Source organism: Panthera uncia (assembly GCF_023721935.1).
Source record: "Panthera uncia isolate 11264 chromosome A1 unlocalized genomic scaffold, Puncia_PCG_1.0 HiC_scaffold_16, whole genome shotgun sequence".
Taxonomy (NCBI): Eukaryota; Metazoa; Chordata; class Mammalia; order Carnivora; family Felidae; genus Panthera; species Panthera uncia.
This window is the reverse complement of record NW_026057576.1, coordinates 16,783,298-16,810,678: the sequence shown is the minus strand read 5'-3', so window position 1 is coordinate 16,810,678 and position 27,381 is coordinate 16,783,298. Positions and strand designations below refer to the sequence as shown.

The window sequence follows — 27,381 nt, the reverse complement described above, 5'->3', positions numbered from 1 at the left end:
AGACTGTCCAACCACGGTCTACTGGACCTGTCCAACCACGGTCTACTTAGGTCATCACGCCATCCCTGAGAGGTACAAGGGGCTTTATCCATGCTGGCCAGGAGGAGACCCTAAGGCCCAAAGTCACTGACCTGCCCAAAGTCACCACCAACCAGGGCAGAGTCAGGCTCCACACCAGAGGGCATCTGGCTCCCTAGCCTCCTGCCATTCCTCTACGGTAGGCTTCCAAGTCAGGACCCCATTTGAGTTAAACTCTAGCCATGTCCCTTCTTCAGACTCTGGCTTTTCATAATAATTTAAAACATGTTAATATTGGGTTGTCTGGCTGGCTCAGTTGGTTAGGAGTCCTACTCTTGGTTTGGGCTCAGGTCATGATCTCACGGTTCGTGGGTTCAAGCCTGGCATCCGGCTCTGTGCTGACAGTGTGGAGCCTGCTTGGGATTCTTTCTCTCTCCCTCTTTCTCTGCCCCTCCCCTGCTCGTGCTCTCTCTCTCTCAAAATAATAAATAAACTTTAAAAAAACCTTAATATATTAATATTTTTTGCAGCCATATGAAAAGACTCATTCTCTACTCCCCTTCTCCTGCCTCCCCTCCTTTCAAGGGAACATGGTTACATCCCACTAGCTCCTCAGACACACAGCCTTGTCCCCAAGCCCCAGACCCAGAGGTGAGCTGCAATGCCTCACATGATTTGCATGGAAATAGGCTAGCTGGATCCCACTGTTGTCTCCATTCAAATAGGACACGACCCCCAGATCCAGCCCACTTCTTGCAGGAGACAGTGTGCCGTGGGGGCCTCTTTTCCAGCCGATTCTGCACTGCTGGGCCCTCAATCCCATCACTAGTGAGTCTAGTGTCAGCTCACCAGGGCCCCTGGGAGGATCACACAGCGAGCACATGGGGGCATCTGTATTATTTCTCACACGCAGAGCACATCACTGAGAGGCCTGGGGGAAAGGGAGCAGGGAGTTAGTGTGTTAGCAGGAATCAAAACAAAGACCTGTAGGTATGTCAGGGGAAGGGTCGGAGGTAGACAGGGATGGCGTTCTAGTTTATGATGTGAAGTTATGATGTGTTACCTGGGAGACTTGGGACACATGCACCATCGGCCCCACAATCCCAGAAGTTCTGCAAACCTGTCCCACAAAGCAATGCATCCTGGTGGTGGTGCACTTTGTTTCCATTAGAGCCACTGTTCTGGAAATAGATACAAATGTTCAAGAGTATTGCCTTCCCCTTCTCTTTCTGCCTTATTTCATAAGGGGGAATCTACTTTCATATGCCCTGCACTGTGCTGGGACATTTTATCTCATCCTCCTGACAACTCTTATAAAGAGGTACCATCTTATGGATGAAACTCTCAGGGTTCAAGTTTAAGAGACTTGCTCAGCCAGTAACTAGTAAGTAGTAGATACAGTATTCAAATACAGGTCTGACTCCAAAGCTCTTGTCCCTAACAGTTTACCACCTGAATATTTATCTGACTGCAGTAACCATAGTTTGGCAACATGAAACTGACCAGAGTCTGGTTTGGAATTAATATCACGTTTTCAAAGTGGGGACGGGATCGGTTACGTTTGCAGTGTAAATTTACTTACAGCTAGGTTTTTTGCTTGTTTGTTGACAGAATATTGTTGAAGCCTAGTTCATTGCTCTCAGGACACTCTCATGTTGAAATATGATGATTATGTTCTTTCTTTTTTTCTTCTGTAGAGGGAATCAGGGATGATTCAGTTTGTACAAAACAGCAGTGATCCTTCAGAGAAAATGTGTCTGCTGAAAACTCTGAGCTGAGTGGCTGGCTGGAATGTGCTGGACCCCTTATGTTGTTGTCACTCTGGGCTTTGCGAAATGTCTTGTGAAGTTCTGATAGGTAATTCTGGGTCAAACAGGTGAAGCAAGCCAGTCCTGTTTTAGGTTTAGAGTGGTTGTTTGAGAATGTGAAAAGCTTAGAGGTATTCATTGCTCTAGATTTGTATATAAATCACTTCCAGGTTGATGGTCCTAATTTAGTAGCATCGGGCCATAAGGAGGTAGTGTTGTGTCCCTATTACTTTTGAGTCAAACTTTTGTGTTTGCCTGCTAGCTTTGTGCGGACTATGGGCCAAGGGAAGAAAATGGCAAAAGTATGAATAATGAAAGAGATGTCATATGTACGAGTTCTTGAAAGCTATGGTGGCAAGCGTCTCCTCCCTACCCCACCCCCCAAAAAAGATGGATTGATGGATCAAAGGAAGAATGGAAAAATGGGTAGATAGGTAATAGAACAACCTTTAAAACCTATTAATCCTAGAATCTGGATCATTGGTGTATGAGTATTCACTGAACAATTTTTCCAACCTCTCTGTAAGTGTGACCATTTTCATAATCTAGTGTTGGAGGAGGAAAAAGAATAGAATTATGCTTAGTTACAGAGATGCAGTTCGTTTCAGAAAATATATTTGCTATAACAGCGTGAGCAAGCAGTAAGGCAGAGCCCTCTGCTTTTGATTAGGTAATCAGTATTACTATATTATAGTAGTATTGATTAGTATTATCTGTTTGGTGAACACCTATACCTGCCAATGAAGCATCTGAAACTGGAAGCTACGATAGAATGAAATGTTTGCAGGTGCAGTGGTACAATATCATTACTAATACTGATACCTAACTACCATTTCCTGAGCCCTTATCTTATGCCAGGCACTGAAGTAGGCACTTTTATTAAGCCATTTATTTCTTAAGTAATCTCTACACGCAATGTGGAGCTCGAATTTACAACCCTGAGATCAAGAGTCACATGTTCTACGGACTGAGCCAGCCCCATGCCCCTTAAGCCATGTATTTCTAATAAATATGCTAAAGATATGGGTACCGTTAGGTCTGTTACGCAGATGAAAATCTGAGCTCAGAGAATTCAAAAGCTTCCTGCTCAAGGTCACACATCACGGCAGATGGTGTCAGGATTTGCACCTGATATGATTGACATCAAAGCCTGCGCTGTTCCCACTTGACCCTCAGTGTCCACAGCGCAGTCCCGTGCAGTCATGTCTGTCTCACCAGGAGCTGCTTGGAGTCACAGGAGATCTGGCCTCACCCCAGAACTACAGAACCAGAATCTACAGTTTTAACAAGCCCCCGGCTCTTTCAGCTGCAAGTGAGTCTGAGAAGCCCTGTACTGAGCCACCTACCCTGGAAATGCGGGACTGTGTCTTTATTCCTCTCCCGAAGCTGTGAACAGCGCGAAACGCCTTATCTTATCGGCAGTGAAAATTAGCATTTTGTTTGTTTCCGAGGTGTAGCTGCAGCACGGAGCGTTATTAGCCCCCTTCCTAGCAGCGTCGGAGTGAAGACTGCGGACCAAAGCACAGACGTAGGAGTCACGTACCCTGAGTTTGCAGCTCAGCTCTGCGTGCGGTTATCTACTTGATGAAACTCCGATCTCCCCGCTGTCTGTGACTCCGTGCCTTCATCTACCGAGTGGGGACACCAGTTCTGGCTCTACCCACCTCACAGAAAGGCCAAAGGCGCCTTTAAAAGTAAAATGCAGCAAAAACCAAAACAAAATGGAACAGACAAGAATATTAATTGGCCTTGTAGTCGTGTATGGATTCTTTACCCACACGTGAGGGTCATCAGGCCGCGGCTGTTTTATTTGTTCCTACTGAGGGTTACGTGGATGCCAGGACTTTTGGGGCAAGTGACCATTCCTCACCGTGCCAGGAATGTCCTTGCTGGAACCCTCCCTGCATTCCGTCTAAGAAGAGGACCTTCTCTGAGAGCAGGGGACTGGATTGCCAGCGGTTGTGTATAAACCACGCATTGGCTCGAACCAAATCCTCTGGCCTCCTCCACGTGCCCCAGCAAAGTCAAACCCTAACAATAGAGAGCATTCGTTGGACTCTTCCTGTGAGGTACTGTGCCCACCTCTTTGTACCACTCTCTCATTTAATCTTTGCAACAACTCCAAAAGATAGATATCTTCCCCATTTTACAGAGAAGGACAACTGAGACCTGAAGACATGAAATAGTGGAACGGGAGTTTCTTAACTACTAAGGTTAGCAAGATGTTGCTTCCAGTCTGGCGTCATTGACCAGAAAAGTGTCACGTAGACGTGGCAAAATTTCCAAAGTTTCATTGTTTGAAACAAATTTTTCTTCCCCGGTGATCGCCCGGAACTCTAGAAAGAGCAGAGATGACAAGTCACTCGTGGCTGAAATTAGCTTGTGAAGTTTTTGCTCTGAGTGAAAAAGCAGGTATTCTGATGTGTGTCATTTGTGTCTTCTGACCCATGAACTGGAAGAGAAGAAATAATAATCAAGGAGCCATTTGGGAAAGCATCTTAAGAAAACCTAAAATATGTTCTCTTCTGAAGGATGCTTTCAGCAAAGAAATAGCCTTATTGTCATTTGTGAAAATAGCTTGGATAGTTCAGAAATGATCACATTTCTATTTTGTATTTTAGCGTTAAGATAGGATATGCTTTTCCTTGGCTAAACTTCCGATGGCGAAGAGTCCATTTTTTTCATCTTTATGCCTCACGGGCTCTTTGTGGACAGAGCTCTTTGTGTGCTAGAACTCGCAGCTGGGTTCTCCCTCCCTGGCGCCCAGGGAAGGAAGAATCTGTAGGGATCTCAACAGCCCTTACCTTCGTTGCAGGCGGTGGGGGAGTCAATCCTGGAGAAACAATGACTTCTAATCCATCTTGATCTTCTGCCCACTCTTCCTTTTCCACTTATATGCAGGGTTTTCCCACGTGCGTGGACGTGGGAAGTGAGCCCCGAGCTGGGACCGTGAGCAGTTGGGGATTTGGGACGCATTAGAAGGTAGAGTTTAGCCATATTGGCTTAGAGTTCAGACGGACCTGGATGCACGTCCCTGCCTGCATCTACCACTTAGTAGTTTCACGAGCAGGAGTCTGCTTCTCTAAGCCGCATCTTCCTCCTTTGCTAAATGAAGGCAATGATATATTTTATATTATCTATTCTAGAAGTATTATATACTTATGCTGTGGCTTTTATAAATTCTAAATAAATAAATCACTGCTATTTAATATTTAACAAATACCATGAACCAGTGAGTCAGATGCAAGTAAACATCCGATAGTTCCTGGCTCTCCAGGAGACGTCCTACTTATGAATACCTACAGCAAGGTAGTGAGCCCCAAATAAACGGTGCAGAGTGCATCCCGGTAGGAGCTCGCGGGAGGGGGTGAAGCCTATAGCCCGCTGTTGGGGCAGCAGGGGCAGGCTGCGTGTTGAGGCTTCTAGGTCTTAACAGCTAGTATTTTCATGGTGGAGCCTGAGCATAAAGTGAAGAGTGAGAGTATCTCAAAGAGAAGGAATGCAACCTTCAGAAATGAGATAATTCAAGACATATTGAAAGAACTGAGAGTCCCCAGTCAGAAATGCCCTTTGGGACTGGTCAGAGCACCTGAGCCACTTAATGAGACCCCCTTGACATGCCTCTGTGCCAGCTGCACGGTTCAGTGCTGGCACATCTTTCAATTATTTGAGACACAAGAAATACAGAATTGCAGGTGAAAAGTCCCACTTAGGAAAATACGATGTTGGTGAAATCCAACACGGCTATGGCTGAACTCAGGTAGCAGGTGACAAGTGTGTGACCTTGGAGTGGCCTTATGTCCAAGCATTGAGATCATGGTGGAAAAGAGCCCTGGACTGGGATCCAGGAGTCCCGGGATTGCCCTGGACAAGCCTCTTCCATCCTCTATACCTGTTTCCAGAAAGCACTTTGAAAGGGGGTGTGGTTTATAAACCTGCCCAAGCCTCCTTCTTCTAGAATATTTAAGTGCAGTTGACCCTTGAATAACACAGGTTTGAACTGATTGGGTTCATTTATACCTGGACTTTTTTCAACACATATAGTACAGTAAGTACTGTAAATGTATTTTCTCTTCCTTATGATTTTCTTAATAATACTTTTTCTCTAGCTTAGACTGTAAGAATACGGTCTGTAACACATATGACACGTAAGATTCGTGTTATCGACTTAATGTTATCGGTAAGGCTTCTGGCCAACAGTAGGCTGTTAGTAGTTAAGTTTTGGGGAAGTCAAATGTCAAACACAGATCTTTGACTGCACAGGGGGTCAGTGCCCCTAACCCCTGCATTGTTCCACAGTCACCTGTGCTTCCTCCTTACCGTGCTTTCAAGGTCGGAAGAGTTATAATACTGGCTTGCTCTTATTTCCTCCCCAGCCGTGGATTGATTTTGTGGTTCACATTTTGTAAAGGGACAGTTATCTAGGGGTGAGAATGGAGGAGCATGGTGTACATAAATTAGCATACGGGGACTTGGAAATGTGCCAACGTCATCCAAAGAGAAGTCCAGATAACAGGCTACCAGGCCGAGCAGCTTGCCTGAGAAGAGTAAAGAAAACAATTTCCCTCTGTGCTTGCCACAGAAAGGAGGATAAAGGGACTGGAGGATGGATAAAAGTGTCCAAAAAAACATAAAAGATGAGATGATGGGAAACGTTGGCGAGACCACGGAAGGGGCATAAGTGGAAAAAGTCACGGTGTAAAAAAAAATAATAAACTGTGGAAAGAGAATGGAGCGATAGTCATGGAGAAAAGTGAGATCACATAAAACTTTCAGGAGCGCCTGGAAAAAATAAGGCTTTATGAGTCGAACATGAGGAGTCTTTTCTCACCACCTGTGGAGAGTAATTGGCATGGGCTGACTAGAGGTTTGTTTTGCCTTTTTGGCAGGAGCCGAATTGTTATGTTAATATTCCCCTGGCTACGTGTTAAGTACTGACTTTGAATAGAAAGAGTTTTGCAGAAGGGGAAAATTCCCAGCATCTGGTTCTTACTTACTCTGACCACTGAGCTCTTTACAGACTTCAGACTTCACACTTGAAGTCTGAGAAATAATTAGTATCATGGCAGATATTTCCAGCAATGCGTGCAAACGAACAGTTTCCACCAGGGACTCTCCCAAAGGTGTTTTACGGGCAGGCAGAGCGTATCCAGGCTAAGACTTAGGTACAAGGGTCCGTTGGGGGGTAAAGGCAGATCTCTTATAGAACACAGCACCGCTGCCCAGCTCCTGAGTGCTTCCATCTTTGCATTTATCTGTACTGTCCCTTCTCCAGGAACAGTGTCTTCTTCTTAGAGGTCATTCCACCAACCTGGCTTTTTTACTATTTTAATTGTCTGGAACAGGGTGAGGCAAAAACCCTAGGGAATTCAGGTTGGCATGGCCTAATAGTCAGTGCATTCTTCAAGTGGCATCGTTTTTTCCATTTTAAGAATTATTGACCCATGTCTTGGATTATCATCTTCATTCTTCTTAGGAAGCGACATCTCTCTAAATTTCCAAGACCTCCTACAAACTGGCCTTCTTCATGGTCTGCTCTCCCCTGATCGCTGATTTCAGCAAGGTGCCAGGTGCAGACTAAAGACTGAGCTAATTTGCACGAATTTGTGATTTACTCATGACCCCTTAAAAGTTGTGAAGCCTTCGGGATTGCAAAAATAGATTGCTTCTTAATTGCAAATGAGCCTGTAGCTGCAAATGATCTCAGACCTCCTCTGAGCACCCCACCTCTGTTACCACTTTCCTCAGATTGTTGCCTTGCTTCCTAGTGTCTTTCCTCACTTCCGCTCCTACAAACGCGTATTTCCAAAAAATGTGATAATGTGACTATTTTTTCATGATTTCCTTTATGGCAGTGACAAAGGAATTTGGTTAAAATACCATATAATTAAGCCCTTGAAGTTTATAAACCACCAGATTTATCAAACCAATAAAGAAAATCCATGTAAAGGGTATAAAAGTTTGTGAGCCAGAGATTCTAAATGAACCATTGGCTCCCCAGGAGTAAATTAGGCAACCAGAGCTATTAAAACCTATTAGGTCACTAAAATATCATTTGGGCAACCACCTCAAGTTCCAGAATGTTCTCTGAGCCCCATTTCAGAAGACAGTATAACAGCTAAGAGGTTTGTCATTTCGGGAATTTGGAACTACACTTCCGTGGAACATTGATTGCTACAACACGGTCGGAGGTTTAACACAGCTGAAACTGAAAAGTGGCAGATTTCTTCCATGAAAAAGATGTTCTCAGGGGCAGGTCCGAGATGGCAGTGTAGGAGGACCCTGGACTCCCTTCCTCCCACAGATACACAGAATCCACACCTACATCTGGAGCGGTTCCTCCTCAAGAAGAACTGGAGGCCGATTGAACAGCCTCTGCACAACGAACGACAGGCCACGTATAGAAGAGTAGGAGAGACAGAGGCACTGCAAGGACAGAAACCCTACCCCTGATTCGGTGACCTACGGTAAGGAGGGCTATCACTGAGGGGCCCACTCTCCAGCTAGAGGCACAGCAAAAAATCGTGCTTTAAAGGGCAACCAGACGATAAGGGAAGGAAATCCATTTACTAGCCTTATAGCTTCCACCAGACAGGTGAGGGACTGCTAGAACCCTCTCTGGGGTTGGAGGACCAGCGAGCATCATCGTGTGTATCCCCTCCTTCACCTGATAGTGTGGGCAGAAGCAGGGTCCATACTCCAGCTGGCCTGCTAGTCTCTAATGCAATGGGCCCCTGGCTCACATAAGCTCCAGCCATTCCCCCAACGAGGCACGGGTGTGTATGCCCCTAGTCCCATTTCCACCCCAGCCTCAGCCATCCAATCAAGGTGGTCCCGGTGCTCTCTCCAGCCCCAGCCCTCCTGTCCGGGGGACCCCACGGTCTCACCCAGGGACCCCTCCCCCACCTGCCTTGGCCTGCTGCATCTGTAGCCAGCTTGCCAAAGCCACCAGGCACCTGCAGTCTACACAGGGGATGCTCCTACACAAGCCCACTCCTTCAAGACCGGGAGAGGTAGCTGTTCTGCCTAATTCGTAGAAACAAATACAATACAGAAAGTCAAACAAAATGAGACACAGGAGCATGTGCCAAACGAAAGAACAAGATAAAACCCCAGAATCAAACCTTCATGAAAAAAAACATCCTTGAAGGAATAATCGTTAAGAATTCCCTTAACCTGGGGAAGGAAATTGACATGCAGGTCCAGGAGACACAGAGAGTCCAAAATCAGAGGAATCCAGAGAGATCCACACGAAGGCACTCAGAATTAAAGGCAAGACAGTTTCCTAGACAAGCAAACACTAAAGAAGTTATCGCCATTAAAGCAGCCATGGATAAATTCCTAGAAACACACAACTTTCCAAAATTATGAAGAAATAGAAAATCTGAATAGACCTGGTACAAGTAATAAACTTGAATTAATAACCTAAGAATCCTACAAAAAACAAAAGTTCAGGATCAGATACCTTCACGGGTCAATCTACCAAACATTTGAAGAACAGTTAGTACCCATCCTTCTCCATTATTCCACAAAAATTTAAGAGGAAAGAATGCTTCCAAATTCATTTTATGAGACCAGCATTACCCTGGTATTAAAACCAAACACTGACACCACAAAAAAAAAGAAAGAAAGAAAATTATAAGCCAATATTCCCAATGAACATAGATGCAAAAAGCTTCAGCAAATCATTAGCCAACTGTATTCAACGATACATTAAAAGGATTCTATACCACAGTCAAGTGGGATTTATTCTAGGAATGCACCGCAGGTTTATATCTGCAAATCAATCGATGTTGTATATAGCACATTAATGTGATACATCACAATAACAAAACCAAGGATAAAAATCATATGATCATCTCAGTAGGTGCAGAAAAAGTATTTGACAAAATTAGACTTTAATTTTCGATTAAAAAAAAAAACCTCTCAACAAAATGGGTATAGAAGGAACATACCTCAACATGACAAAGGTCATATATGATAAACCCACAGCTAACATTGTACTACTCAGTGATGAAAGGCTGGAAGTTTTCCTCTAACATCCGGAACAAGACACGGACGCCCACTCTCCTCACTTTTATTCAACATAGTATTGGAAATAAGTCCATGCATATATGGTCAATTAATCTATGACAAAGGTGGCAAGAACATACAATGGGGAAAGGATAGTCTCTTCAATAAATGGTGCTGGGAAAACTGAACAGCTACATGTAAGAGAATGAATTTGATCACTCTCTTACACCTTACATAAAAATAAACTCAAAATGGACTGAAGACTTGAATGTAAGACCTGAAACCACAAAATTTGCAGAAGAAAGCATTGATGCTTTTTGACATTGATCTCGGCAATATTTTTTTCGACCGGTCTCCTCAGGCAAAGGCAACAAAAACTAAAATAAGCAAATGAGATTTTATCAAACTAAAAAGCTTCCGCACAGCAAAGGAAACCATCAACAAAATGAACAGGCAACCTGTGGCATTGGAGAAGATATTTGCAAATGGTATATCCAATAAGGGGTTAATATCCAAAATTATATAAAGAACTTACCCAACTTAATATTTTTTTTAACATTTTATTTATTTTTGAGACAGAGAGAGACAGAGCATGAACAGGGGAGGGTCAGCGAGAGGGAGACACAGAATCTGAAACAGGCTCCAGGCTCTGAGCTGTCAGCACAGAGCCCAATGCGGGGCTCGAACTCACGGACCGTGAGATCATGACCTGAGCCGAAGTCGGCCGCTTAACCGACTGAGCCACCCAGGCGCCCCTACCCAACTTAATATTAAAAAAAAACAAAACAAAAGACCAGGGCACCTGACTGGCTCAGTCTGTAGAGCATGCAGCTCTAGATCTCAGGGTCATGAGTTCAAGCCCCATGTTGGGCATGGAGTCTACTTAAAACTAAAACAAAAACAAACAACCCAATTGAAAAATGAGCAGAGGACTTTGAATAGACATTTTCCCAAAGAACATATATAGATGGCCAACAGGCACATGAAAAGATGTCAAGCTCACTAATCATCAGGGAAATGCAAACCAAAACCACATGAGATATCACCTCACACCAGTGAGATTGGCTATTATCAAAAGAACAAAAAAATAACCAATGTTAGCAAGGATGTGGAGCAAATCGAGCCCTTTTGCACTGTTGGTAAGAACAAAATATTAGTGCAGCCATAATGGAAAACAGTATGGAAGTTCTCAAAAAATTAAAAATGGAACTAACATACAATCTAGCAGCTTTCCATTTCTGGGTATTTATCTGAAGAAAATGAAAATTCTAATTCAAAAAGATAATGTACCCCTATGTTCACTGCAGCATTATGTATAGTAGCCAAGATACAGAAACAACCTAAGTGTCCATTAATACATAAATAGATAAGGAAGATGTGAGATATATATCATGGAATATTACGCAGGCATGAAAAAGAATGAACTCTTGCCATTTGCAACAATATGGATGGACCTAAATGTTATTATGCTAAGTGAAGTAAATCAGAGAAAGACAAATACCGTATGATTCTACTTATATGTGGGATCTAACAAAACAAAACAAATAAACCAGCAAAACAAAACAGAAACAGATTCACAGATCTAGGAAACAGATTGTTGATTACCAGAGAGGGAGGGGAAGGAGTTGGGCAAAACAGGTAGAGGGGATTAAGAGGTACAACCTTTCAGTTATAAAATAAGCACGTCATGAGGATGTAATGTACAGCATAGGGAGTATAGTCAGTAATATTGTAATAACCATATGGTTACAGATGGTAACTAGACGTATCAGGAAGATCATTTTGTAATGTATAAAACTATCAAATCGCTGTGATGTACACCTGAAACTAGTAAGATGTTGTATGTGGGTAATACTTCAATGATAATAAAAAAGATGCTCTCACTTGTATGTTAAATTGTCTCTAACTTTATGTCACAATATAGTAACTTCAGTATGGACAATAAAATGCTAGTTGGCTCCAATCGACACACTAAGGGCAGTTGGTTAACATTTGGAGTATTCACTTCAGAAATCCACACTCCAGGAAAGATTGATTAGCATAAATTCCCTAACCAGAGACCACACCACAGAGGATTAACACAAAACCTTCTAATATCAATCAATACTTACTGAGGCTTATTAATCAGTGTAAGTTGTACTAGAGAGAATTTTTAACTGAGAAAATGAATAATGTGCAAGTAATAGGGTAGGATAGAAAGACCTGTATCAGCACGAGTTGGGCACGTACTGGCCAGAGTCTGAGCAGTGAAAGAAACCACTGTAGGTATTTCAAGTAGAAAGGGATGTAGTCCAGGGATTTAAAGTTTCACAGACCTCTTAGGTTTGGGGAAGTGAAGGACAGAGAGGAATTCAGGAAATCAGGAAGTGCAAGGGTAGAAAGAAACTACAGCTGATGATCTGCCCTTAGTGGGTGATGTTGAGGAGGCTGCCTCCTCACTTTGGGGGGAAGTCACTCCCCAAATCTTATGTCTACGGTCTACAGAAAGGCATGTCCCTAGTTGCAGCTGCCAGTGGGGAATTGGTTTAGTTTTCTCTTTTACCTTCTGAATCCCACGCGAGGGCTTCTCATTGAGAGAACATGAGCCAGAATTTCTGCCAGCGGAAGAGTTTGGAAATGTAGTTTCTTGCTGTCTAGCCCCACCTAGAAAGGGAGAATCTAAAAGAGCTGGGGTGATTTTCATGAATAAGTAGTATTAAGCTTAGGGTATAAGGATCTGTCCAGCCCAGCATCCTTTTGAGATGGTCTCTTAGGTCTAGAAGAGCCTTCTTCAGTAGCACTTACTGCAACTGTGAAAATAGTCCGGTGTGGTAGCCAACAGTTCCCTGTGGCTATCAGGCACTTGAAATGTGGCCAGTGCAATTGAAGGAATGAGTTTTTAGTTTAATTTAATAAACTTAAATTTGAACTCACGACATGTGGTTCATGGCTACTGCATTGGGCAGTCCAGGTCTAAACTCTCTTTGGTCCCTATCTCCCCTTCCTTTAAATGGAAGATATTGCCTGATTTGACCTAAAGTGTCCTAAACCTGCCGGTTGAAGATTTGTTGTATTTACAGTGTGTTGAATGTCCTTGTTCGAATGACTATGTGATGGATTTGGGGAAGAGGGTTTCACCGGGCTTGCAGAATTGGTCATCTGACTGTTTTTTGTGCCAGCCGACTAAGAAACATCGTTAGATATTTGGCTGAATTTAATCCAAGACTTGCTGTCTCCATAACATAAAACAAGCAGAAAGGTAGCCGGAGGCCACCGATGTTTACCTACGGAACCTAAAACTGCAAGAACCAATTAGACTGATCGGTTTGCAACATACATTTTTCTCTCAGAAATGTTTCTCAGACCTTTATAATCTGCAGTATTTTTGCTGTTAGCACACCTTAGCAGATGACAAAACATACAAACACTACATAAATATTAATACAAAACCCAGATAAGCTAGTTGCTGTCCCCTGAATACTCTTTTTTTTAAATGTTGATTGATTTATTGTGAGAGAGAGAGAGAGAGTGAGTGAGTGGGTGGGTGAGTGCAAGCAGGGGAGGGGCAGAGAGAGAGAGAAAACCCTAAGCATAGGCTCCGTGCTATCAGGACAGAGCCCAGTGTGGGACTTGATCTCACAAACTGCGAGATCATGACCTGAGCCGAAATCAACTGAGCCACCCACGTGCTCCGAACACTTCTGTTTTTAATGTCAGCTATGCCCGTGGTATTTTTTAAAATCATGCACATTACATAAATTTCTATGTATGAAATTGTTCTTCATTTATATGGTTGGATCTGCATTTCGTAGTGTCATAAAGACAGCTCAATATTCTACAAAAGAACCCTGACTGCCAAGCGTTCCGCAGCTTGGAAAACCACACGCCAATTTGCTCCATATGTAAAATTCTCTCTATTTAGTTTCCCAAAGTGTTCGGCATCACACGAATCAAAACAGGCACTTTCGTGGATACGTGACACATTTTCCCGCCATCTGAAAAGGACATTAGCAAATGAGGCTATTTATCATTTCTTTCCCTATCAGAAAAAGAGAAAACTGATGATTTCGATGTCACGATTTTTCTTTTTCTTTTTTTTTACATTTGAAAATTTTCTCTTTCTGCGTTTGTCATCCTTCAAAAAATTGCTCACAAGTTCTCAAAAAAATAGTGCTCCTTATTAATTTAAGAACTGGGTTATCATGGAAATGGTACCACATTATGTTTTGAACACTCACGGAACTCAATTCACACAAACTTTGGCCTCCTCGCTAATTATCTCTTTACCTGGTGATGGATAACTTGTTAGAGTTGTCTTCAGAGAGCTACAAATACTGTCCTGAGGAAACCAGTCCCTGGGGCATTCGCTTAGTCGGCAAAACCTCATACCGTCGCTGAGTTATTTTTCAGCCTCGACACAATTCAGATCGATCCAACTGCATCGAAGGCATCCTGGAATTAGTGATTTGCAGTTTCGGTGATTCTTTGTGGGCCTTCCCTCGGATCACAGGCCCTCAGCATTAAACGGTTGTTTTACCGTTGACCAAGGGACAGATTGTGGGGAGGGGGAGATTTGTGTCGGTTCGTAGCGGGTGTCTGTCCACACAGCTCAGCGTAGAGGTTGGGAAGGGTTTGGGAAGCAGCTCCTCCTTAGATAACTGTAAACAGACCGTGTGTATGGGTTAGAACCGCTCGGGTCATCTACCAGGAGCCCAAGAAGCAAGAGGGGGACAGAAAGGGACTCAAATACAGAAATTCTGCAAGTCTCTTCCAGCGGCGTTTGGGGCCCTGTCATTCCGCCTCTGTGTTACGACGTGAGTGGATTTTCTCATTGAAGGGGCTCCCTCGTGTAGCGCCTTATACCCCACATTCTCTCAGGCAGTGCTGGTGTTCTCACCAATCAGACTATGTATGTGGTGGTCCTACAGGCCCAGCACACTTGTGGGACTTACGGACGATGACAGTACCCGCGGACTGATGCGACAGGATGGGTGCTTTCCGATTAGCCCTCGGATTCCGGTGGTGAGGGCCTAAGTCTCATTCAGCTTCTTGTCAAACCATGTTTAGACTTCGATCCAAAACTGCAGACGTGCCGATCAAAAGCTGTCAGCTCAGAGTGTGCTGCCACGATAACCTCATTTACATCGAAATAAAACCACCACCTTCTTCAGTTTAATCATCAATACTTTTGGTCTTAGCTGCAAGGAGGACTTAGATGATTGTGGAAGTATCTGTCTTCTAGGCTATTTCTGTGATGGATGAACGCTCCCTGATTCTCAACTCTTCACCAGAGTTCTAACGGCTGGGAGTACAGCTAACAGGTCCGATCCATGTGCCAAAGTGGTTCATGAGAATCTTCGCGCTCTCGCTGCCCCTAGGTAAAATTGGATGGTGCTGAAATATTCTAGTTTGATTCTTCAATTGGAAAGGAAAAAATCTAATGGATGATGAAGCATAACCTATTAGGCACTTTTGCGTGCTCTTGACTCACTTGTTTACATGGACGGATGGTGGACCTGGTGGGATTTTTACAAGCGTGATTTTTTAAAAAGCTTCTGAATTGTATTTCCTCAACAGGATTTGCAAGGCTTTTGATGCTTTGAAAGGCAAAGTCGGAACCAAACTGAGCTCTCAGGGGGTTTGTTTTGTTTTTGTTTTTGTTTTCCTTTTAAGCAGACCCGCAGTTGTTCATGGAATCAAACTGGCCTTAGATTGCTTTAAGGAGCAGTGGCTGGTGCTTCCCAAAACGTGGACACCGTGCCCTTCTGTTGTATTGCTAATATGGACTCCCCCCTCCATGCGGCTGCCTTTACCTGGAGATGCAGAGGAGAACCAGTAAAGCCCTCTTGGCTTATCTCTTTGCAGGCTTGTTGATCGGTGCTGGCTGTGCCCTCTACCCCTTGGGCTGGGACAGTGAGGAAGTCCGTCAGACTTGTGGCTACGTCTCTGGCCAGTTTGACCTGGGTAAGTTTCCTTCGTCAATGACACTCCTTTTAGAAAAGAACCGCATGCGACTTTTCCTAGAAGCAGAGTGGAAGAGAGACAAGGGAGAAAAACACACCCTGTAGTGCAGCTAGCAGTCATGTGTAACAATACGCACACATTCGCTTATCCGTTTGTTGAGTGAAATTATGCCAATCTACCGTTTGCCTGAACTGTGGGAAGGATTGTGGATACAAAGCTTAGATAGAGCCCCTGCTCTGAAGAGTTTATATGCATTGATCAATTCATTCAAAAATCATGTGTTAATTACTTATTGCAGGTGCTGAAAAGAACTATGTGGAATTTATAGTCTGCCTGAGATTTCTCGAGGGCTAAGAAATCCAAAGCGATCTCACTCCAGAGTAATAGACAGCTTTGTGGGAGTGCTGGGTCTTGAACACAGTGATGCACGAGGGTCGTCTGGCAGTAGACAGAAGCATCTTGCAAGCCAGGAACACAGCAGATCGAGAGCACCAGGGAGGCATGAGAACAGTCCATCAGGAGGCCACAGGGGTAGGAGAAGCAGGGAGAGATGTGATTGAATAGTTAGAAGTTCACACACTGCTGAAGGACACCTCATGACTTTTTCTGGAAATTTCAGACATTTTCACTTGTAGCTATAGTGTGTTCTACCTAGCAGTCCATTAAAAAGATAGCATAGGACGATATGGCTTGCATCATGATAACTTGTACTAATTGGATTATATTTCCCTCGGTTGATAAACCTAACTTTTACGCCAACACTTCCTTATTTCTTTCTAGTTAAGTATCATGTCTATTCCAGCTTCTGTTATTTTAAGGCATATCATAATGAAAAACTTAACGAAAGTAAGCCTTCTCTTTATTGGATTATTTTCTGAGGATGTTTTTCTGGAATCGGTGTTCCCACATCGAGGATTATTGCCAAATAATAGCAAATATACGTTTCCCTAACATAAGGATAGATTGAGTTTTTGATGATTGGTTCATAGTGAGGTACTAACTTATACATTCGCTTTTCACATTAAACACTTCACCCTAAGAAGAAATATTTGAGGGAGGTGGTCTAATGTCAGTATTACTGTTATATCCCAAATCATCATTAAAAAATTGTATGGTAGAACTTCTGTGAAAAAAATTTCTGTCCGATACTGAGGAAAATGGACGGATGTGATACCATATCAAAGTCCTGTGGATTTGAAAATAAAGCATGATTTGTTTGACTCATTGGATGACAAACACCCTGCTTCCCTCAAAATAATACTAGCTCTTTTGGCGGAGAAGTTGGTACGTTAAATACTACGAATTTGCATGGATAAAAAAATATAAGAGGTTTCGGACCGCTCTTTCTTTCCTTCTCCATAAGGCTTTCCTAAGTCTGGATCAGTTTGTGATTGCCATAAATGCAGAGGAAAATGCTGGCACAAAGTTGAGTGTCAGCTTGGTTTTTGTTTGTTTTTCAGTTTTTTACCTTTTTTTGTTTGTTTGTTTGTTGGTTGGTTGGTTGGTTTTTTGGAAAGCAAACTGTGGCCAGGGGAGACATTTTAACATAGCGTTTGGCATTTTTCTTTCTCTGGTGTTTGAGGCATTCTTGGCCGTTTCACACATGCCTCAACTTGATTAGAATACTGTTCTTGCTGATCTCTTGCTATTGCGTGTTGCTATATTAATTAGCAGGTTGTAATGAAACCCATATCCTGTTTTTTGCAATTTTCATTACTGCATCTCAGTAGTTCATATCTTCCCGGCATTGTGGATTAAACACTTGAATGTCAAACTTAAAAAAAAAAAAAAAAAAAGACTTGCCTCTTTACTACTGGTAATAATTTCTTATGTTACTAAACTCACCGAAGCCATTTTAACAATTTAAAAACTCTGGTGGTTTTAATTTTTGCCACACCAAGATTTTTTTTTTTTTTTTTTTTAATGTCTCTTAGCGGGATGGTGAGGAAAAAAATGGAAACTGGCATCATCTACAGATAAAACGAGTCCTTGGTCCTGCAAAACTGCCTCTGTGTTCTATCTTTTTTTTTTTTTTAATTTTTTTTTTTAACATTTATTTATTTTTGAGACAGAGAGAGACAGAGCATGAACGGGGGAGGGGCAGAGAGAGAGGGAGACACAGAATCGGAAGCAGGTTCCAGGCTCTGAGCCATCAGCCCAGAGCCCGACGCGGGGCTCGAACTCACGGACCGTGAGATCGTGACCTGAGCTGAAGTCGGACGCTCAACCGACTGAGCCACCCAGGCGCCCCTGTGTTCTATCTTTAAAAAATGGCGACTGTTTCCTTGCACACTGATGGAGACTGAACTTCAGTGGAGCGAAGGCACAGATTCTGGTGCTCAGTTGGGAGAACCCAGGACCGCAGTTGGGAGCCACAGCACGTGTGCGAGGGGGAGCATTCTCACTAAGGCTGGCCCTGGGGCCCATGTTTTTAATGGTGTGCGTGTCAGTTGCCAGAGCCACACTGCCTCTACTTGCTTCTGAGAAGCCAATCTCATTGCTACTGCCTCTCCCAGGAGACTGTGTGGGCACATCTTCCCCCTGAGACCTGGGAAACGTTAATGTTGTTAAGGTTCATGCGGTCCTTATTGTGGGATGTGGGTCACTCAAGAAACCATCCCCTTTGTTTTTATATGGAAGATTATTTAAGGAGTGTGTTCATTCAATTACCCAGCCGACAAATATTTCTGAAGTGCTTACTGCCTGCCAGGCCCTGTGCTAGGTGTTGAGGACATGGCATCACCAAGGCATTTTGAAAGACCCCATGCATTGCCGTCAGGGAACCAGAACCTACCAGAAGAGCCAGATGTTCAAGAAGATAATATACACCGTCAGTGTGTCGGAAAGGAAGGCACTGCATCGGACCTTGTGGTTGCCTTGCCAGCATCATTCCATTCTGGTCGGTGATTCTGAGCCAGAGGCAGGGAAACAGCTCTGTGAAGAGCCGGCTAGTGACTGTTTGCAGCTTTCGGAGCCATATGGTCTGTGTTGCAACTATTCAGCTCTGTGTTGTAGCATGAGAGACACTCCATGCGCGAGTGGGTGTGACCGTGTTCCTGTAAATTTGTTTTTACAAAAACAGGTGGTGGGGCCACAGTCTGAGGACCCCTGATCTCAACCAAAGCATGCCCCCGCCACTCCAGAAATAGGTTCATTTCAGATAGACTCATTTATTGATCCCTTCAGCCTCCCAGACAGCTGGTCGGGACGCAGGGCACCGATCGCGCTGAGCAGCCTGGTCCACTTGACCTAGTCTGCTGTATACTTACTACCCTCTTCATGTTGTGGGCGTTGCGAATTAGGTGACCAACTCTCTAACTTCGTCTTGGTCATCTTACCTCTTAATACTAGCTTGGGATGGGGCGGCGTAAGCCCATTTAGACCGGTGATATTGCAGGAGATGTTTCCAGAGGCTTTGGGAGAAGAAGGGATCATATGCCTAAGGGAAAGGCACCAGAAGCCATGCTCCCCCCTCCCTCCAGCAGCCGCCTCTGAGTAGGTAGAATGGCAGGTGGGGACAGCCTCCAGGGGGAAGGGGTGGGCAGAGAAACCAGCTGGGGTTCAGCCACCCCTGAAGCACGACTTCCCTAGGAGCTTTCAACCTTGCCGATACATAGTACATAATACATGGTGATTCATTTCCTTACTGGGTAATTTTAAAGGCATCCTTTCTCTCTCTTTTAAAAATGTTAACTTATTTTGAGAGAGAGAGAGAGAACAAGCAGGGAAGGGGCAGAGAGGGGGAAGATAAAGAATCTCAAGTAGACTCTGAGGTGTCAGTGCAGAGCCCAACACTGGGCTCGATCTCACGAACCTTGAGATCATGACCTGAGCCGAAATCAAGAATCTGGCGCTTAACCAGCTGAGCCACCCAGGTGCCCCAAGGCAGCCTTTCTCATACTGGCAGCTGAACGCAGCCTAACTGGTATTTTAGTTAGTTGCTATGTCACAATTCAAGGGGACTTGACCTCTCCTGGAGGCTTCCTAAGGAAGGAGTATTTTTAGCTGAGCCTTCAAGGCTGTGAAGTGTTTAGGTAGATAAAGAGTGAATGTGGGTGTGTTTTAGGCTGCAGGGAGGCCAAGGAGAAGAGGGAAAGAGCCCAAGCAGGCACAGTGGAGGAAGGAGGAATGCTGGTGGGGTGAAGGTAGGAAGGGCTTCCCAGGCGTTTAAACTGAGTCCAAACATATAAGACGTAGTTAAGCAAGGAACAGATTTCATAAAAACTCACATTTGTGGTTTTAAGGTAATGTGGTAGGAGTCTAATAGAATCTACTTTTTAAAATGCCTTTTTCCCGGGTGCCTGGTGGCTTAATTGGTTAAGTGTGTCCAACTGTTGATTTCGGCTCAGATCATGATCCCATGGTTCGTGGCCCCAAGTCAATCAGCACAGAGACTGCTTGGGATTTTCTCTCTCCCTCTCTCTCTCTGTCTCTCTCTGTCTCTGTCTCTGTCTATCTCTCTCTCAAGAATAAACAAATAAAAATTAAAGAAGATAAAGTGTCTTTTTTCCTTGGCAAGGAGACTTGGGGAGGATTTTTGTGTGTGCCTTGAAAACAACTTTATAAGGCTATTGATTCTTTGTCAAGAATTAAGTGCAAAGCTTTGGAGCAATTTCACAAAAATACCCACTTTTGCAAATCAAAGATTGTTACTGTTTACCTTTGGATCATTCTTCTTTATGGAGAAGCGAGGAGCATGTTTGAATACACGTATTTTTGAAACAAGGAAACCAGAGTACAAGCAGGCTGCATAATGAATTTCTAAATTATGCAGCTAAAATTGTACAGCTTGCCTTGACAGTAGCTTTCACCCTTTAGAAGCATTAGAATCAGAGGCCGACTTGTTTCTCTCATTTGTTTTATTTTTTATTAAAACAAATTTTTTTAAGTGTTTATTTTTGAGAGAAAGAGAGAGAGAGAGACAGAGCGCAACCGGGAGAGGGGCAGAGAGGCAGGGAGACAAAGAATCTGAAGCAGGCTCCAAGCTGTCAGCAGAGCCTGACGCGGGACTCAAACTCACAACCCGTGAGATCACGACCTGAGCTGAAGTCGGACGCTCAACCGACTGAGCCGCTCAGGTGATCCTCTCATTTGTGTTTTAAACAAGTATCTCGGGTGATTCAGGTGCAAGGGGTCAGCAGCCATACTTTGAAACAAAATCACCCGATTTATAAAGAAAATTATATTTTTTTAAATTTTTTATTTGAGGATAGCTGACACACAGTGTTACATTCGTTTCACATGTACAGCACCGTGATCCAACATCTCTGTTCGTCACGCTATGCTCACCACAAGTGCAGACATCATCTGCCACTACACAATACTGTTAGTCCTTGACTATATTCCCTGCGCTGTGCCTTTCATTCCCGTGTCTTGTTCATTTCACCACTGGAAGCCTGTATCTCCCCCTCCCCTTTACTTGTTTTGCCCATCTCGCTACTCCATTTCCCTCTGGGACAACCTTCAGCTTGTCCTCTGTAGACAGAGAAAATTAGTTTTTTGTACTTTGCTAGAATTTAGTTTAATATCCACTTTGTTTTATATAAACTAGGGGGCTTTAGCTTTAGGTTACAGAGAGCTGATTCCAGCTGGCGTACACAAAGAAAATATTTACCATCTCTTATTACAGCAAGGCCAGAGCTAAGGTGAGCTGCAGACTTGACTGATCCAGGGGCTCAAAGATGTTGTCCAGGGCCCAAGATGTTGTCCAGGGCCCAGGTTTTTCCCAAACCGGAGACCTGCCGCGTGTGGGTTCTTCTCCTCCATCTTGAGGCTGGCTCTCTTCTTCTCATCGACGATTACGTTTGGCACTTGTAGCCTGTTCGTGTCATAGAAAAGAGGGGGAGTCTCTCCCCAGTCCCAGCAGTGGAATAAAAGTCCCTCTTCTCAGTCTGATTGGGCCAACTTGAAAGAATAAGAGCTGTCAGGGGTTACCGTGTACAAAATGGCTTCTTGTGGCCGAGCGTGGATGGGTTCAGAGTTTTACAGAACCAGATTTTACTGAGAAGTAGTGGCATCTGTAAGCGGAAGATGAGGCTACGAACGGAAAAGGCATCTCAGTGTGTCTTTTTGTTGTGGTTGGACTTGGTGCCCTGCTCTCCTTCCATCACGAAGTCCGTGGCTGCAGATTAAGGGTCAGTAACGGCTCATGCTGTGTAAGTGTCAACAATGGTGAATTTATGTATTACTTTTTAAGAGAAGAAAACAGTATAAGTGTTAAGAATAATATGTAAGGTAACACAATATCTTCACATAATAAAAATACAGTAGACGTTTGCTGTTATTATTCATGTCATTTGCACAGGACCATTTTTAATGAATATTGGTTGATTAATCTTTTTTTCTTTCTTTTACATTTTATAACAGTAAGTTGGGATTTACACATTAAGCATAAGGTCTCTCTAATCAGGTTGTCCAATTGATTTAATTCATGCCTCGAAGATATTTTCATCCACCAGACTTTTCTAATTATATCCTTATGATCAAAAGTAGTGTTTCAATTAATTTGTCTTGCTAATTTGCCAAGTAAATTTGAGTAATCATTGCTTTCATTTTGCTATTTAATTTCATTAAGAAGCCATCATGTTTCCTGTTCTTGAAATTATGCTCTTGGATTCTCAAGAACTACTGAGAACTCAGAGCCTGTCAGTGTGAAAAAGATGAGAGCCTGTTTCTTCCAAATTTTCAGACCAGGGAAGAAATCTCTTCTCATCGAATCTGAACAGTAACCACGTCACATCTCTTTGGGCACATCTCTTTCACTCCTGACTTCTGTTTTTCTCCCTTCAAACCTAATCACACTTGAGAAAAAATAATTTGCAAGTTATAGTCAGTGGGACAAAATGAGAACAAAAAGAGAAAATTTGTCCAAGTTGCTAGAAGTCATTTAGAAGCTCCAGGAGGAGCCTGTATTCCCTCAAATAGCATGCTAGCACAGGAGGATGGCAGAAGACCAAGCAGCCGCTAGGAGCTAAACCAAGACCCAAACTGGGTAGTCCCAGGGTTACTCACAGGAACCCTCTAGAATGTGACTCTAGATGATGCTGGTCAAGTGCCACGGGCAGAGGAAGGTCTGTGTAGCCAGTGATGAAGTGATGGGGCAGCGCCCAGGCAACTCTGAAGGAAATGCAGCCAGGTTGGCCGGTCACTCAGCCTTCTTATGGTTCTCTTTTCATGACAAGAAGGGTTTTCTGCATTCATTCTAGAATGAGAGGAGAAGAACCAATTCACTTCAGGGCCATGAATCCCAGTGGGACCATGACAGTAATGGCAGCCCATGCACATACCCGTTTTAAGTTATCGCTTAGTAAATGCCTCTAGTACTGCTTTAGCAAAAAGTACCCCATTCTCTATAATCATGGGTCCAATTCTGTCTGCTTCCCTAAGTGCATCTTTGTAGGTTCCAGATGAACCAATGGGACAGGAATTTTTCAACTTCGGCGTCTAGTTCAGGGTTTGGCCCAGAGCGGTATTCTGCAGATTTATTTATTCGACAAATACTTATTAAGCACGTTCTTGGCATCAAAAAATTGTGCCACAGACTTAGGATGAAATTGTGAATTAAGATAAACATGATCCTTACGCATGACACATATCTGCCACCTATGAAATGGTTAAACAAAGGGAGGGAAAGAGGGAAGAATGATGGAGGGGAAGAGAGAATAAAGAGACGTGGAGGGAAAGGAAAGAGGATGAGAGGGAAGGAAGGAACCCTACTGCTAATTTCTGACCTCTAAAAGGGAAGTTGCCATCATGTGTCTGTATATACTTGGCCATTGATAACCCGGGGAGAATTATGGCATTACTCTCTAAAGGAATATGGCTGAACCATCTCGCAGAAAAAAATCAAGTTAAGGGTCATCGTTTAAAGAATGAAATGCCCCAATAGGTGAAAAAGAAAGAGCTCTAAATTCTTTCCTTCCTAGAGTCCTTTTTGGTTTGGTTATTTCGGAGAAGGATTATTCCCAATCTTGTATTCAGCCTTTTTAAAACTTAATTCAGTGACTTACAGTGATTTGCACCAGTGGAATTCAGTGATTGTAGAAAAAGGTAATTCTCTTTAAAAGCCTGTGAGACACAATATTTCATAAGATATGGCCACCACACTATTGAGAAGAATAGGCTAATCTCTCTTTTAAAGATTTTTCTTAAGTTTTTTCAGTGTTATCCCCATTATAAAAACAAAAAATATGGGGTGTCTATGTGGCTTGGTTGGTTAAATGTCCAACTCTTGATTTCAGCTCAGATCATGATCTCACCATTCCTGTGATCGAGCCCTGCATCAGGCTCTGTGGTGACAATGCAGAGTCTGCTTGGGATTCTCACTCTCCCTCTCTCTCTGCACCTCCCCTGCTCGTGTGTGTGCATTCTCTCTCTCTCTCTCTCTCTCTCTCTCTCTCAAAATAAATAAATAAACATAAGAAAATAGATACACCTCAGTTCCCTGCCATTTTAGATATAGTATACTTAAGGAACTTCAGGAAATTCAACTGGCTTTTCTAATTATTCTTTTGTGTGAGGTGCTCTTAACTATTTTCTTAGTATGTTCCACTAGAATATTAATCTAGGGGTAGAAAAGCACTGATTTTAAATTTAACTGTTTCTGATGTTTTAGGTCCTCTCTCAGGAATGAACTTTGTTCAACTGATTCTATCATTGATGTCCTTAAAAAAGAAAGGGCAATTAAGATAAATTGGCTATGTGAACATCATCTTAAATAAATCTGTAGATTGTATTGAAATTTCCTGGTAGTTAAGGATTTAGGAAATAATCTGCTAATTAGGGAGACGAATCTATCCCCTCCTACCATCCCAAGCTACCCCTTTGGATGATGTGATTAGTGCAGCCCCCTTGAGAAGTCCTCTCCTTGCTCCCTGCCCTCAAGGAGATTATAGTTGAGAGATTTATCACAGATTTATCTTAGAACACTCTCTTATTAAATAGTAACACTGAGGAAAGACCTGCCAGTGAACCTTCCAGTTGCTGGGAGATTTATCTACACAAACATTAGAGAAGAGTTCTTTCAGATCTTGATAGTAAGATTCTTAATCTCAGGAGAAATATTTCTGCCCCAGAGTTGAGAACTCAGATGTTTTGTGACCTTACTGTGTATTTTTGCCTTTGTTTCCTAACAGAAGAGAGAAAGTAGCCACTTTTCCTCCTTAGCAAGCAGGTCTTCCTTTAAGAAAGGGCCATTTGTAAACATTATTGATTAATAACATAGCAAATGTGTTTTAGAATAAAACCAAAAATATAGGAAAATAATCAGGAGGCTGATATGACTTCTTTTTTTTTTTTTTTTTTTTTTGGTTTATTTATTTTGAGAGGGAGAGAGAGAGCACAAGCAGGGGAGGAGCAGAGAGATAATTCCAAGCAGGCCCCATACTGTCAGCACAGAGCCCAACGTGGGGCTCTCTCTCACCAACTGTGAGATCATGACCCGAGCCACAATCAAGCTATGGACACTTGACTGAGCCACCCAGGTGCCCCAAGGCTGATCTGATTTTTAACCTGGTAGAATGTTGACAAAACTAATTAATAGAGAAGATTTGTAGAGAAAAAATTCATTTATGAGATCTTTTCAGAAAATTTCATATGAATGGATTTTTCCAGATAAATGAATTTTCCATTTAAAGGAATAGTTAATGGAAAAAAAGCGAGGACTGGCTTCCATCCCAGCTTCACTCCCTTAGAGCTGTTTGATTCTGGGCAAGTTATTTGGCCTCTCAGAATTTCAGTTCTTTGGTCTCTCAAACTGAATGACAACCCCCACTTCAGAGGCCTGTGAAAAGGATTAAATGTGGCGAAAGTGGAAGGTGCTTTGAACGTGGAAAACCTACGGTAAATATTAGTCCCACCTTTCTGCCTTAAAGGCCAACACATTTCCTATTTTAATCATGTTGAAATGGTTTGAGGAGGTAGATGTATTATAGCCAGAATCCATCCTTTTAGCCAGAATATATGAAACATATAAAAAACATAAGCAAGCCTGTAAAAAATAACCTCATTCGCAGTTATGTTCTCATATGACTCATAAGGAAAGGTTCGTAGGAGTCATGGACATTTGTTTAAGAGTGATTTGCCTTTTCTCTAAATAGCCAAGACTGAAAAATTTTTTGAGTTCTTTCGGGGGTTTTGTTGTTGCTTTGCAACAGTTTTATGTCACACTGTTGGCAGTTATTCATTACAATTATTACTTACGCCTTTCTGTCCTTATTCCCTCACTTCTAATTTGTGTCCTTTCTCATCTAATCGTCATGCATCCTCTTAAAATCATGGTTTAAAGGAACACAGTTCAGCTCTGTTTCCGTGCACTATGTGTCTTTTTTTTTTTTTAATTTTTTTTTTAACGTTTTTATTTATTTTTGAGACAGAGAGAGACAGAGCATGAACAGGGGAGCGTCAGCGAGAGGGAGACACAGAATCCGAAACAGGCTCCAGGCTCTGAGCTGTCAGCACAGAGCCCGACGCGGGGCTCGAACTCACGGACCGCGAGATCATGACCTGAGCCAAAGTCGGCCGCTTAACCAACTGAGCCACCCAGGCGCCCCTATGTGTCTTTGAAATACTGATTTTTGTATGCTCTGGACAGTGTTTTCTAGGTTTTTTTTCTTGCCTCCCGATTTGGGGTCATATTTTGGGTAGCTGAGAACGTCAGCTACGTGATGTCTGGATGGTAAGCTACTTTGGCTTGGCAACTGGCTGTTTTGATGACAATGGCAAATGAGTTCAGTGTTACAGGAGCCCTGGTTCTAAGGAGTGATGTCTCCAGATAATTCAGGGGTCCAAAGTCCATGAATAAGCTTCAGAGATTTGTGACCCCCCTGAAATTGTGTGCAAATTTCATATGCCTGTGTGTACATGCTGTTTTCTGGAGAGTTTATTCTAACTTTTATATAGTATTCAAATGGGTTCCTGACATCTGGAGACTTAGAACCTTTGGTCAACCACATTTGGAAGTCTGATATTAGGAAGCTGAGAAACTTGACCTCTAGACTTTATCTGCCAATGATTCTCAAAAGCCCTCCCCCGACCCCTGCCCAGGAGCTTGGAAAGCTACTGAACCCTTTTGACTTGATTTCATTATCTATGAGTGTTTGTCACGGGGATGTTGTAGGGGGAAACATCATACTTACGCTAAGCATTACTGCAAATAGATACTCCCATATACCAATACTACTTTGGGTTTTTTTGTTCGGTTGGGTTTTTTTTGTTTGTTTTTTGTATTTTGTTTGTGTTTGCTTTTTTAAAAAGTCAGCTTTATTGGGATATAATTTCCATACGGCAAAATTTACGAATGTTAAGAGTACAATTCAAAGGATTTTGACAAGTTTGTAAAATCATGTAACCACCACCAAAATAAAAATACCGAACATTTCCCCTACCCCCAAAGGATTCCCTCATACTCCTGCTAATTCTACTTTAAAATCGTATCTGTAAAAATGAGTGCTCAGCCATCCTGGTGAATTGAGTATGTTTCCACTCAGACTTCTGGCCAGTTCCTTTCATGCTGCTATCAGAAGGCAATTATTTAGCATGTCTCCAGAGCTCTTGGTTCTGAACTGTCTTGTCAAAGATGTTTGTATAATGAACAGATAGA

At 42.9% G+C, this 27,381-nt stretch overlaps 1 protein-coding gene across 2 annotated transcripts in view; it reads left to right on the top strand.

Moving 5' to 3' along the window:
* LHFPL6 (LHFPL tetraspan subfamily member 6) overlaps nt 1–27,381 on the top strand; it is a 251,687-nt gene that overhangs the window by 205,840 nt on the left and 18,466 nt on the right. The window contains exon 3 of one of the 2 annotated variants that reach the window (XM_049647434.1): nt 15,684–15,782. In XM_049647434.1, the coding sequence (XP_049503391.1) occupies nt 15,684–15,782 (99 nt within the window). Of the gene's footprint in view, nt 1–3,277; nt 4,654–15,683; nt 15,783–27,381 lie in introns of those variants that run through there. The other variant, XM_049647435.1, reaches the window with a different exon arrangement.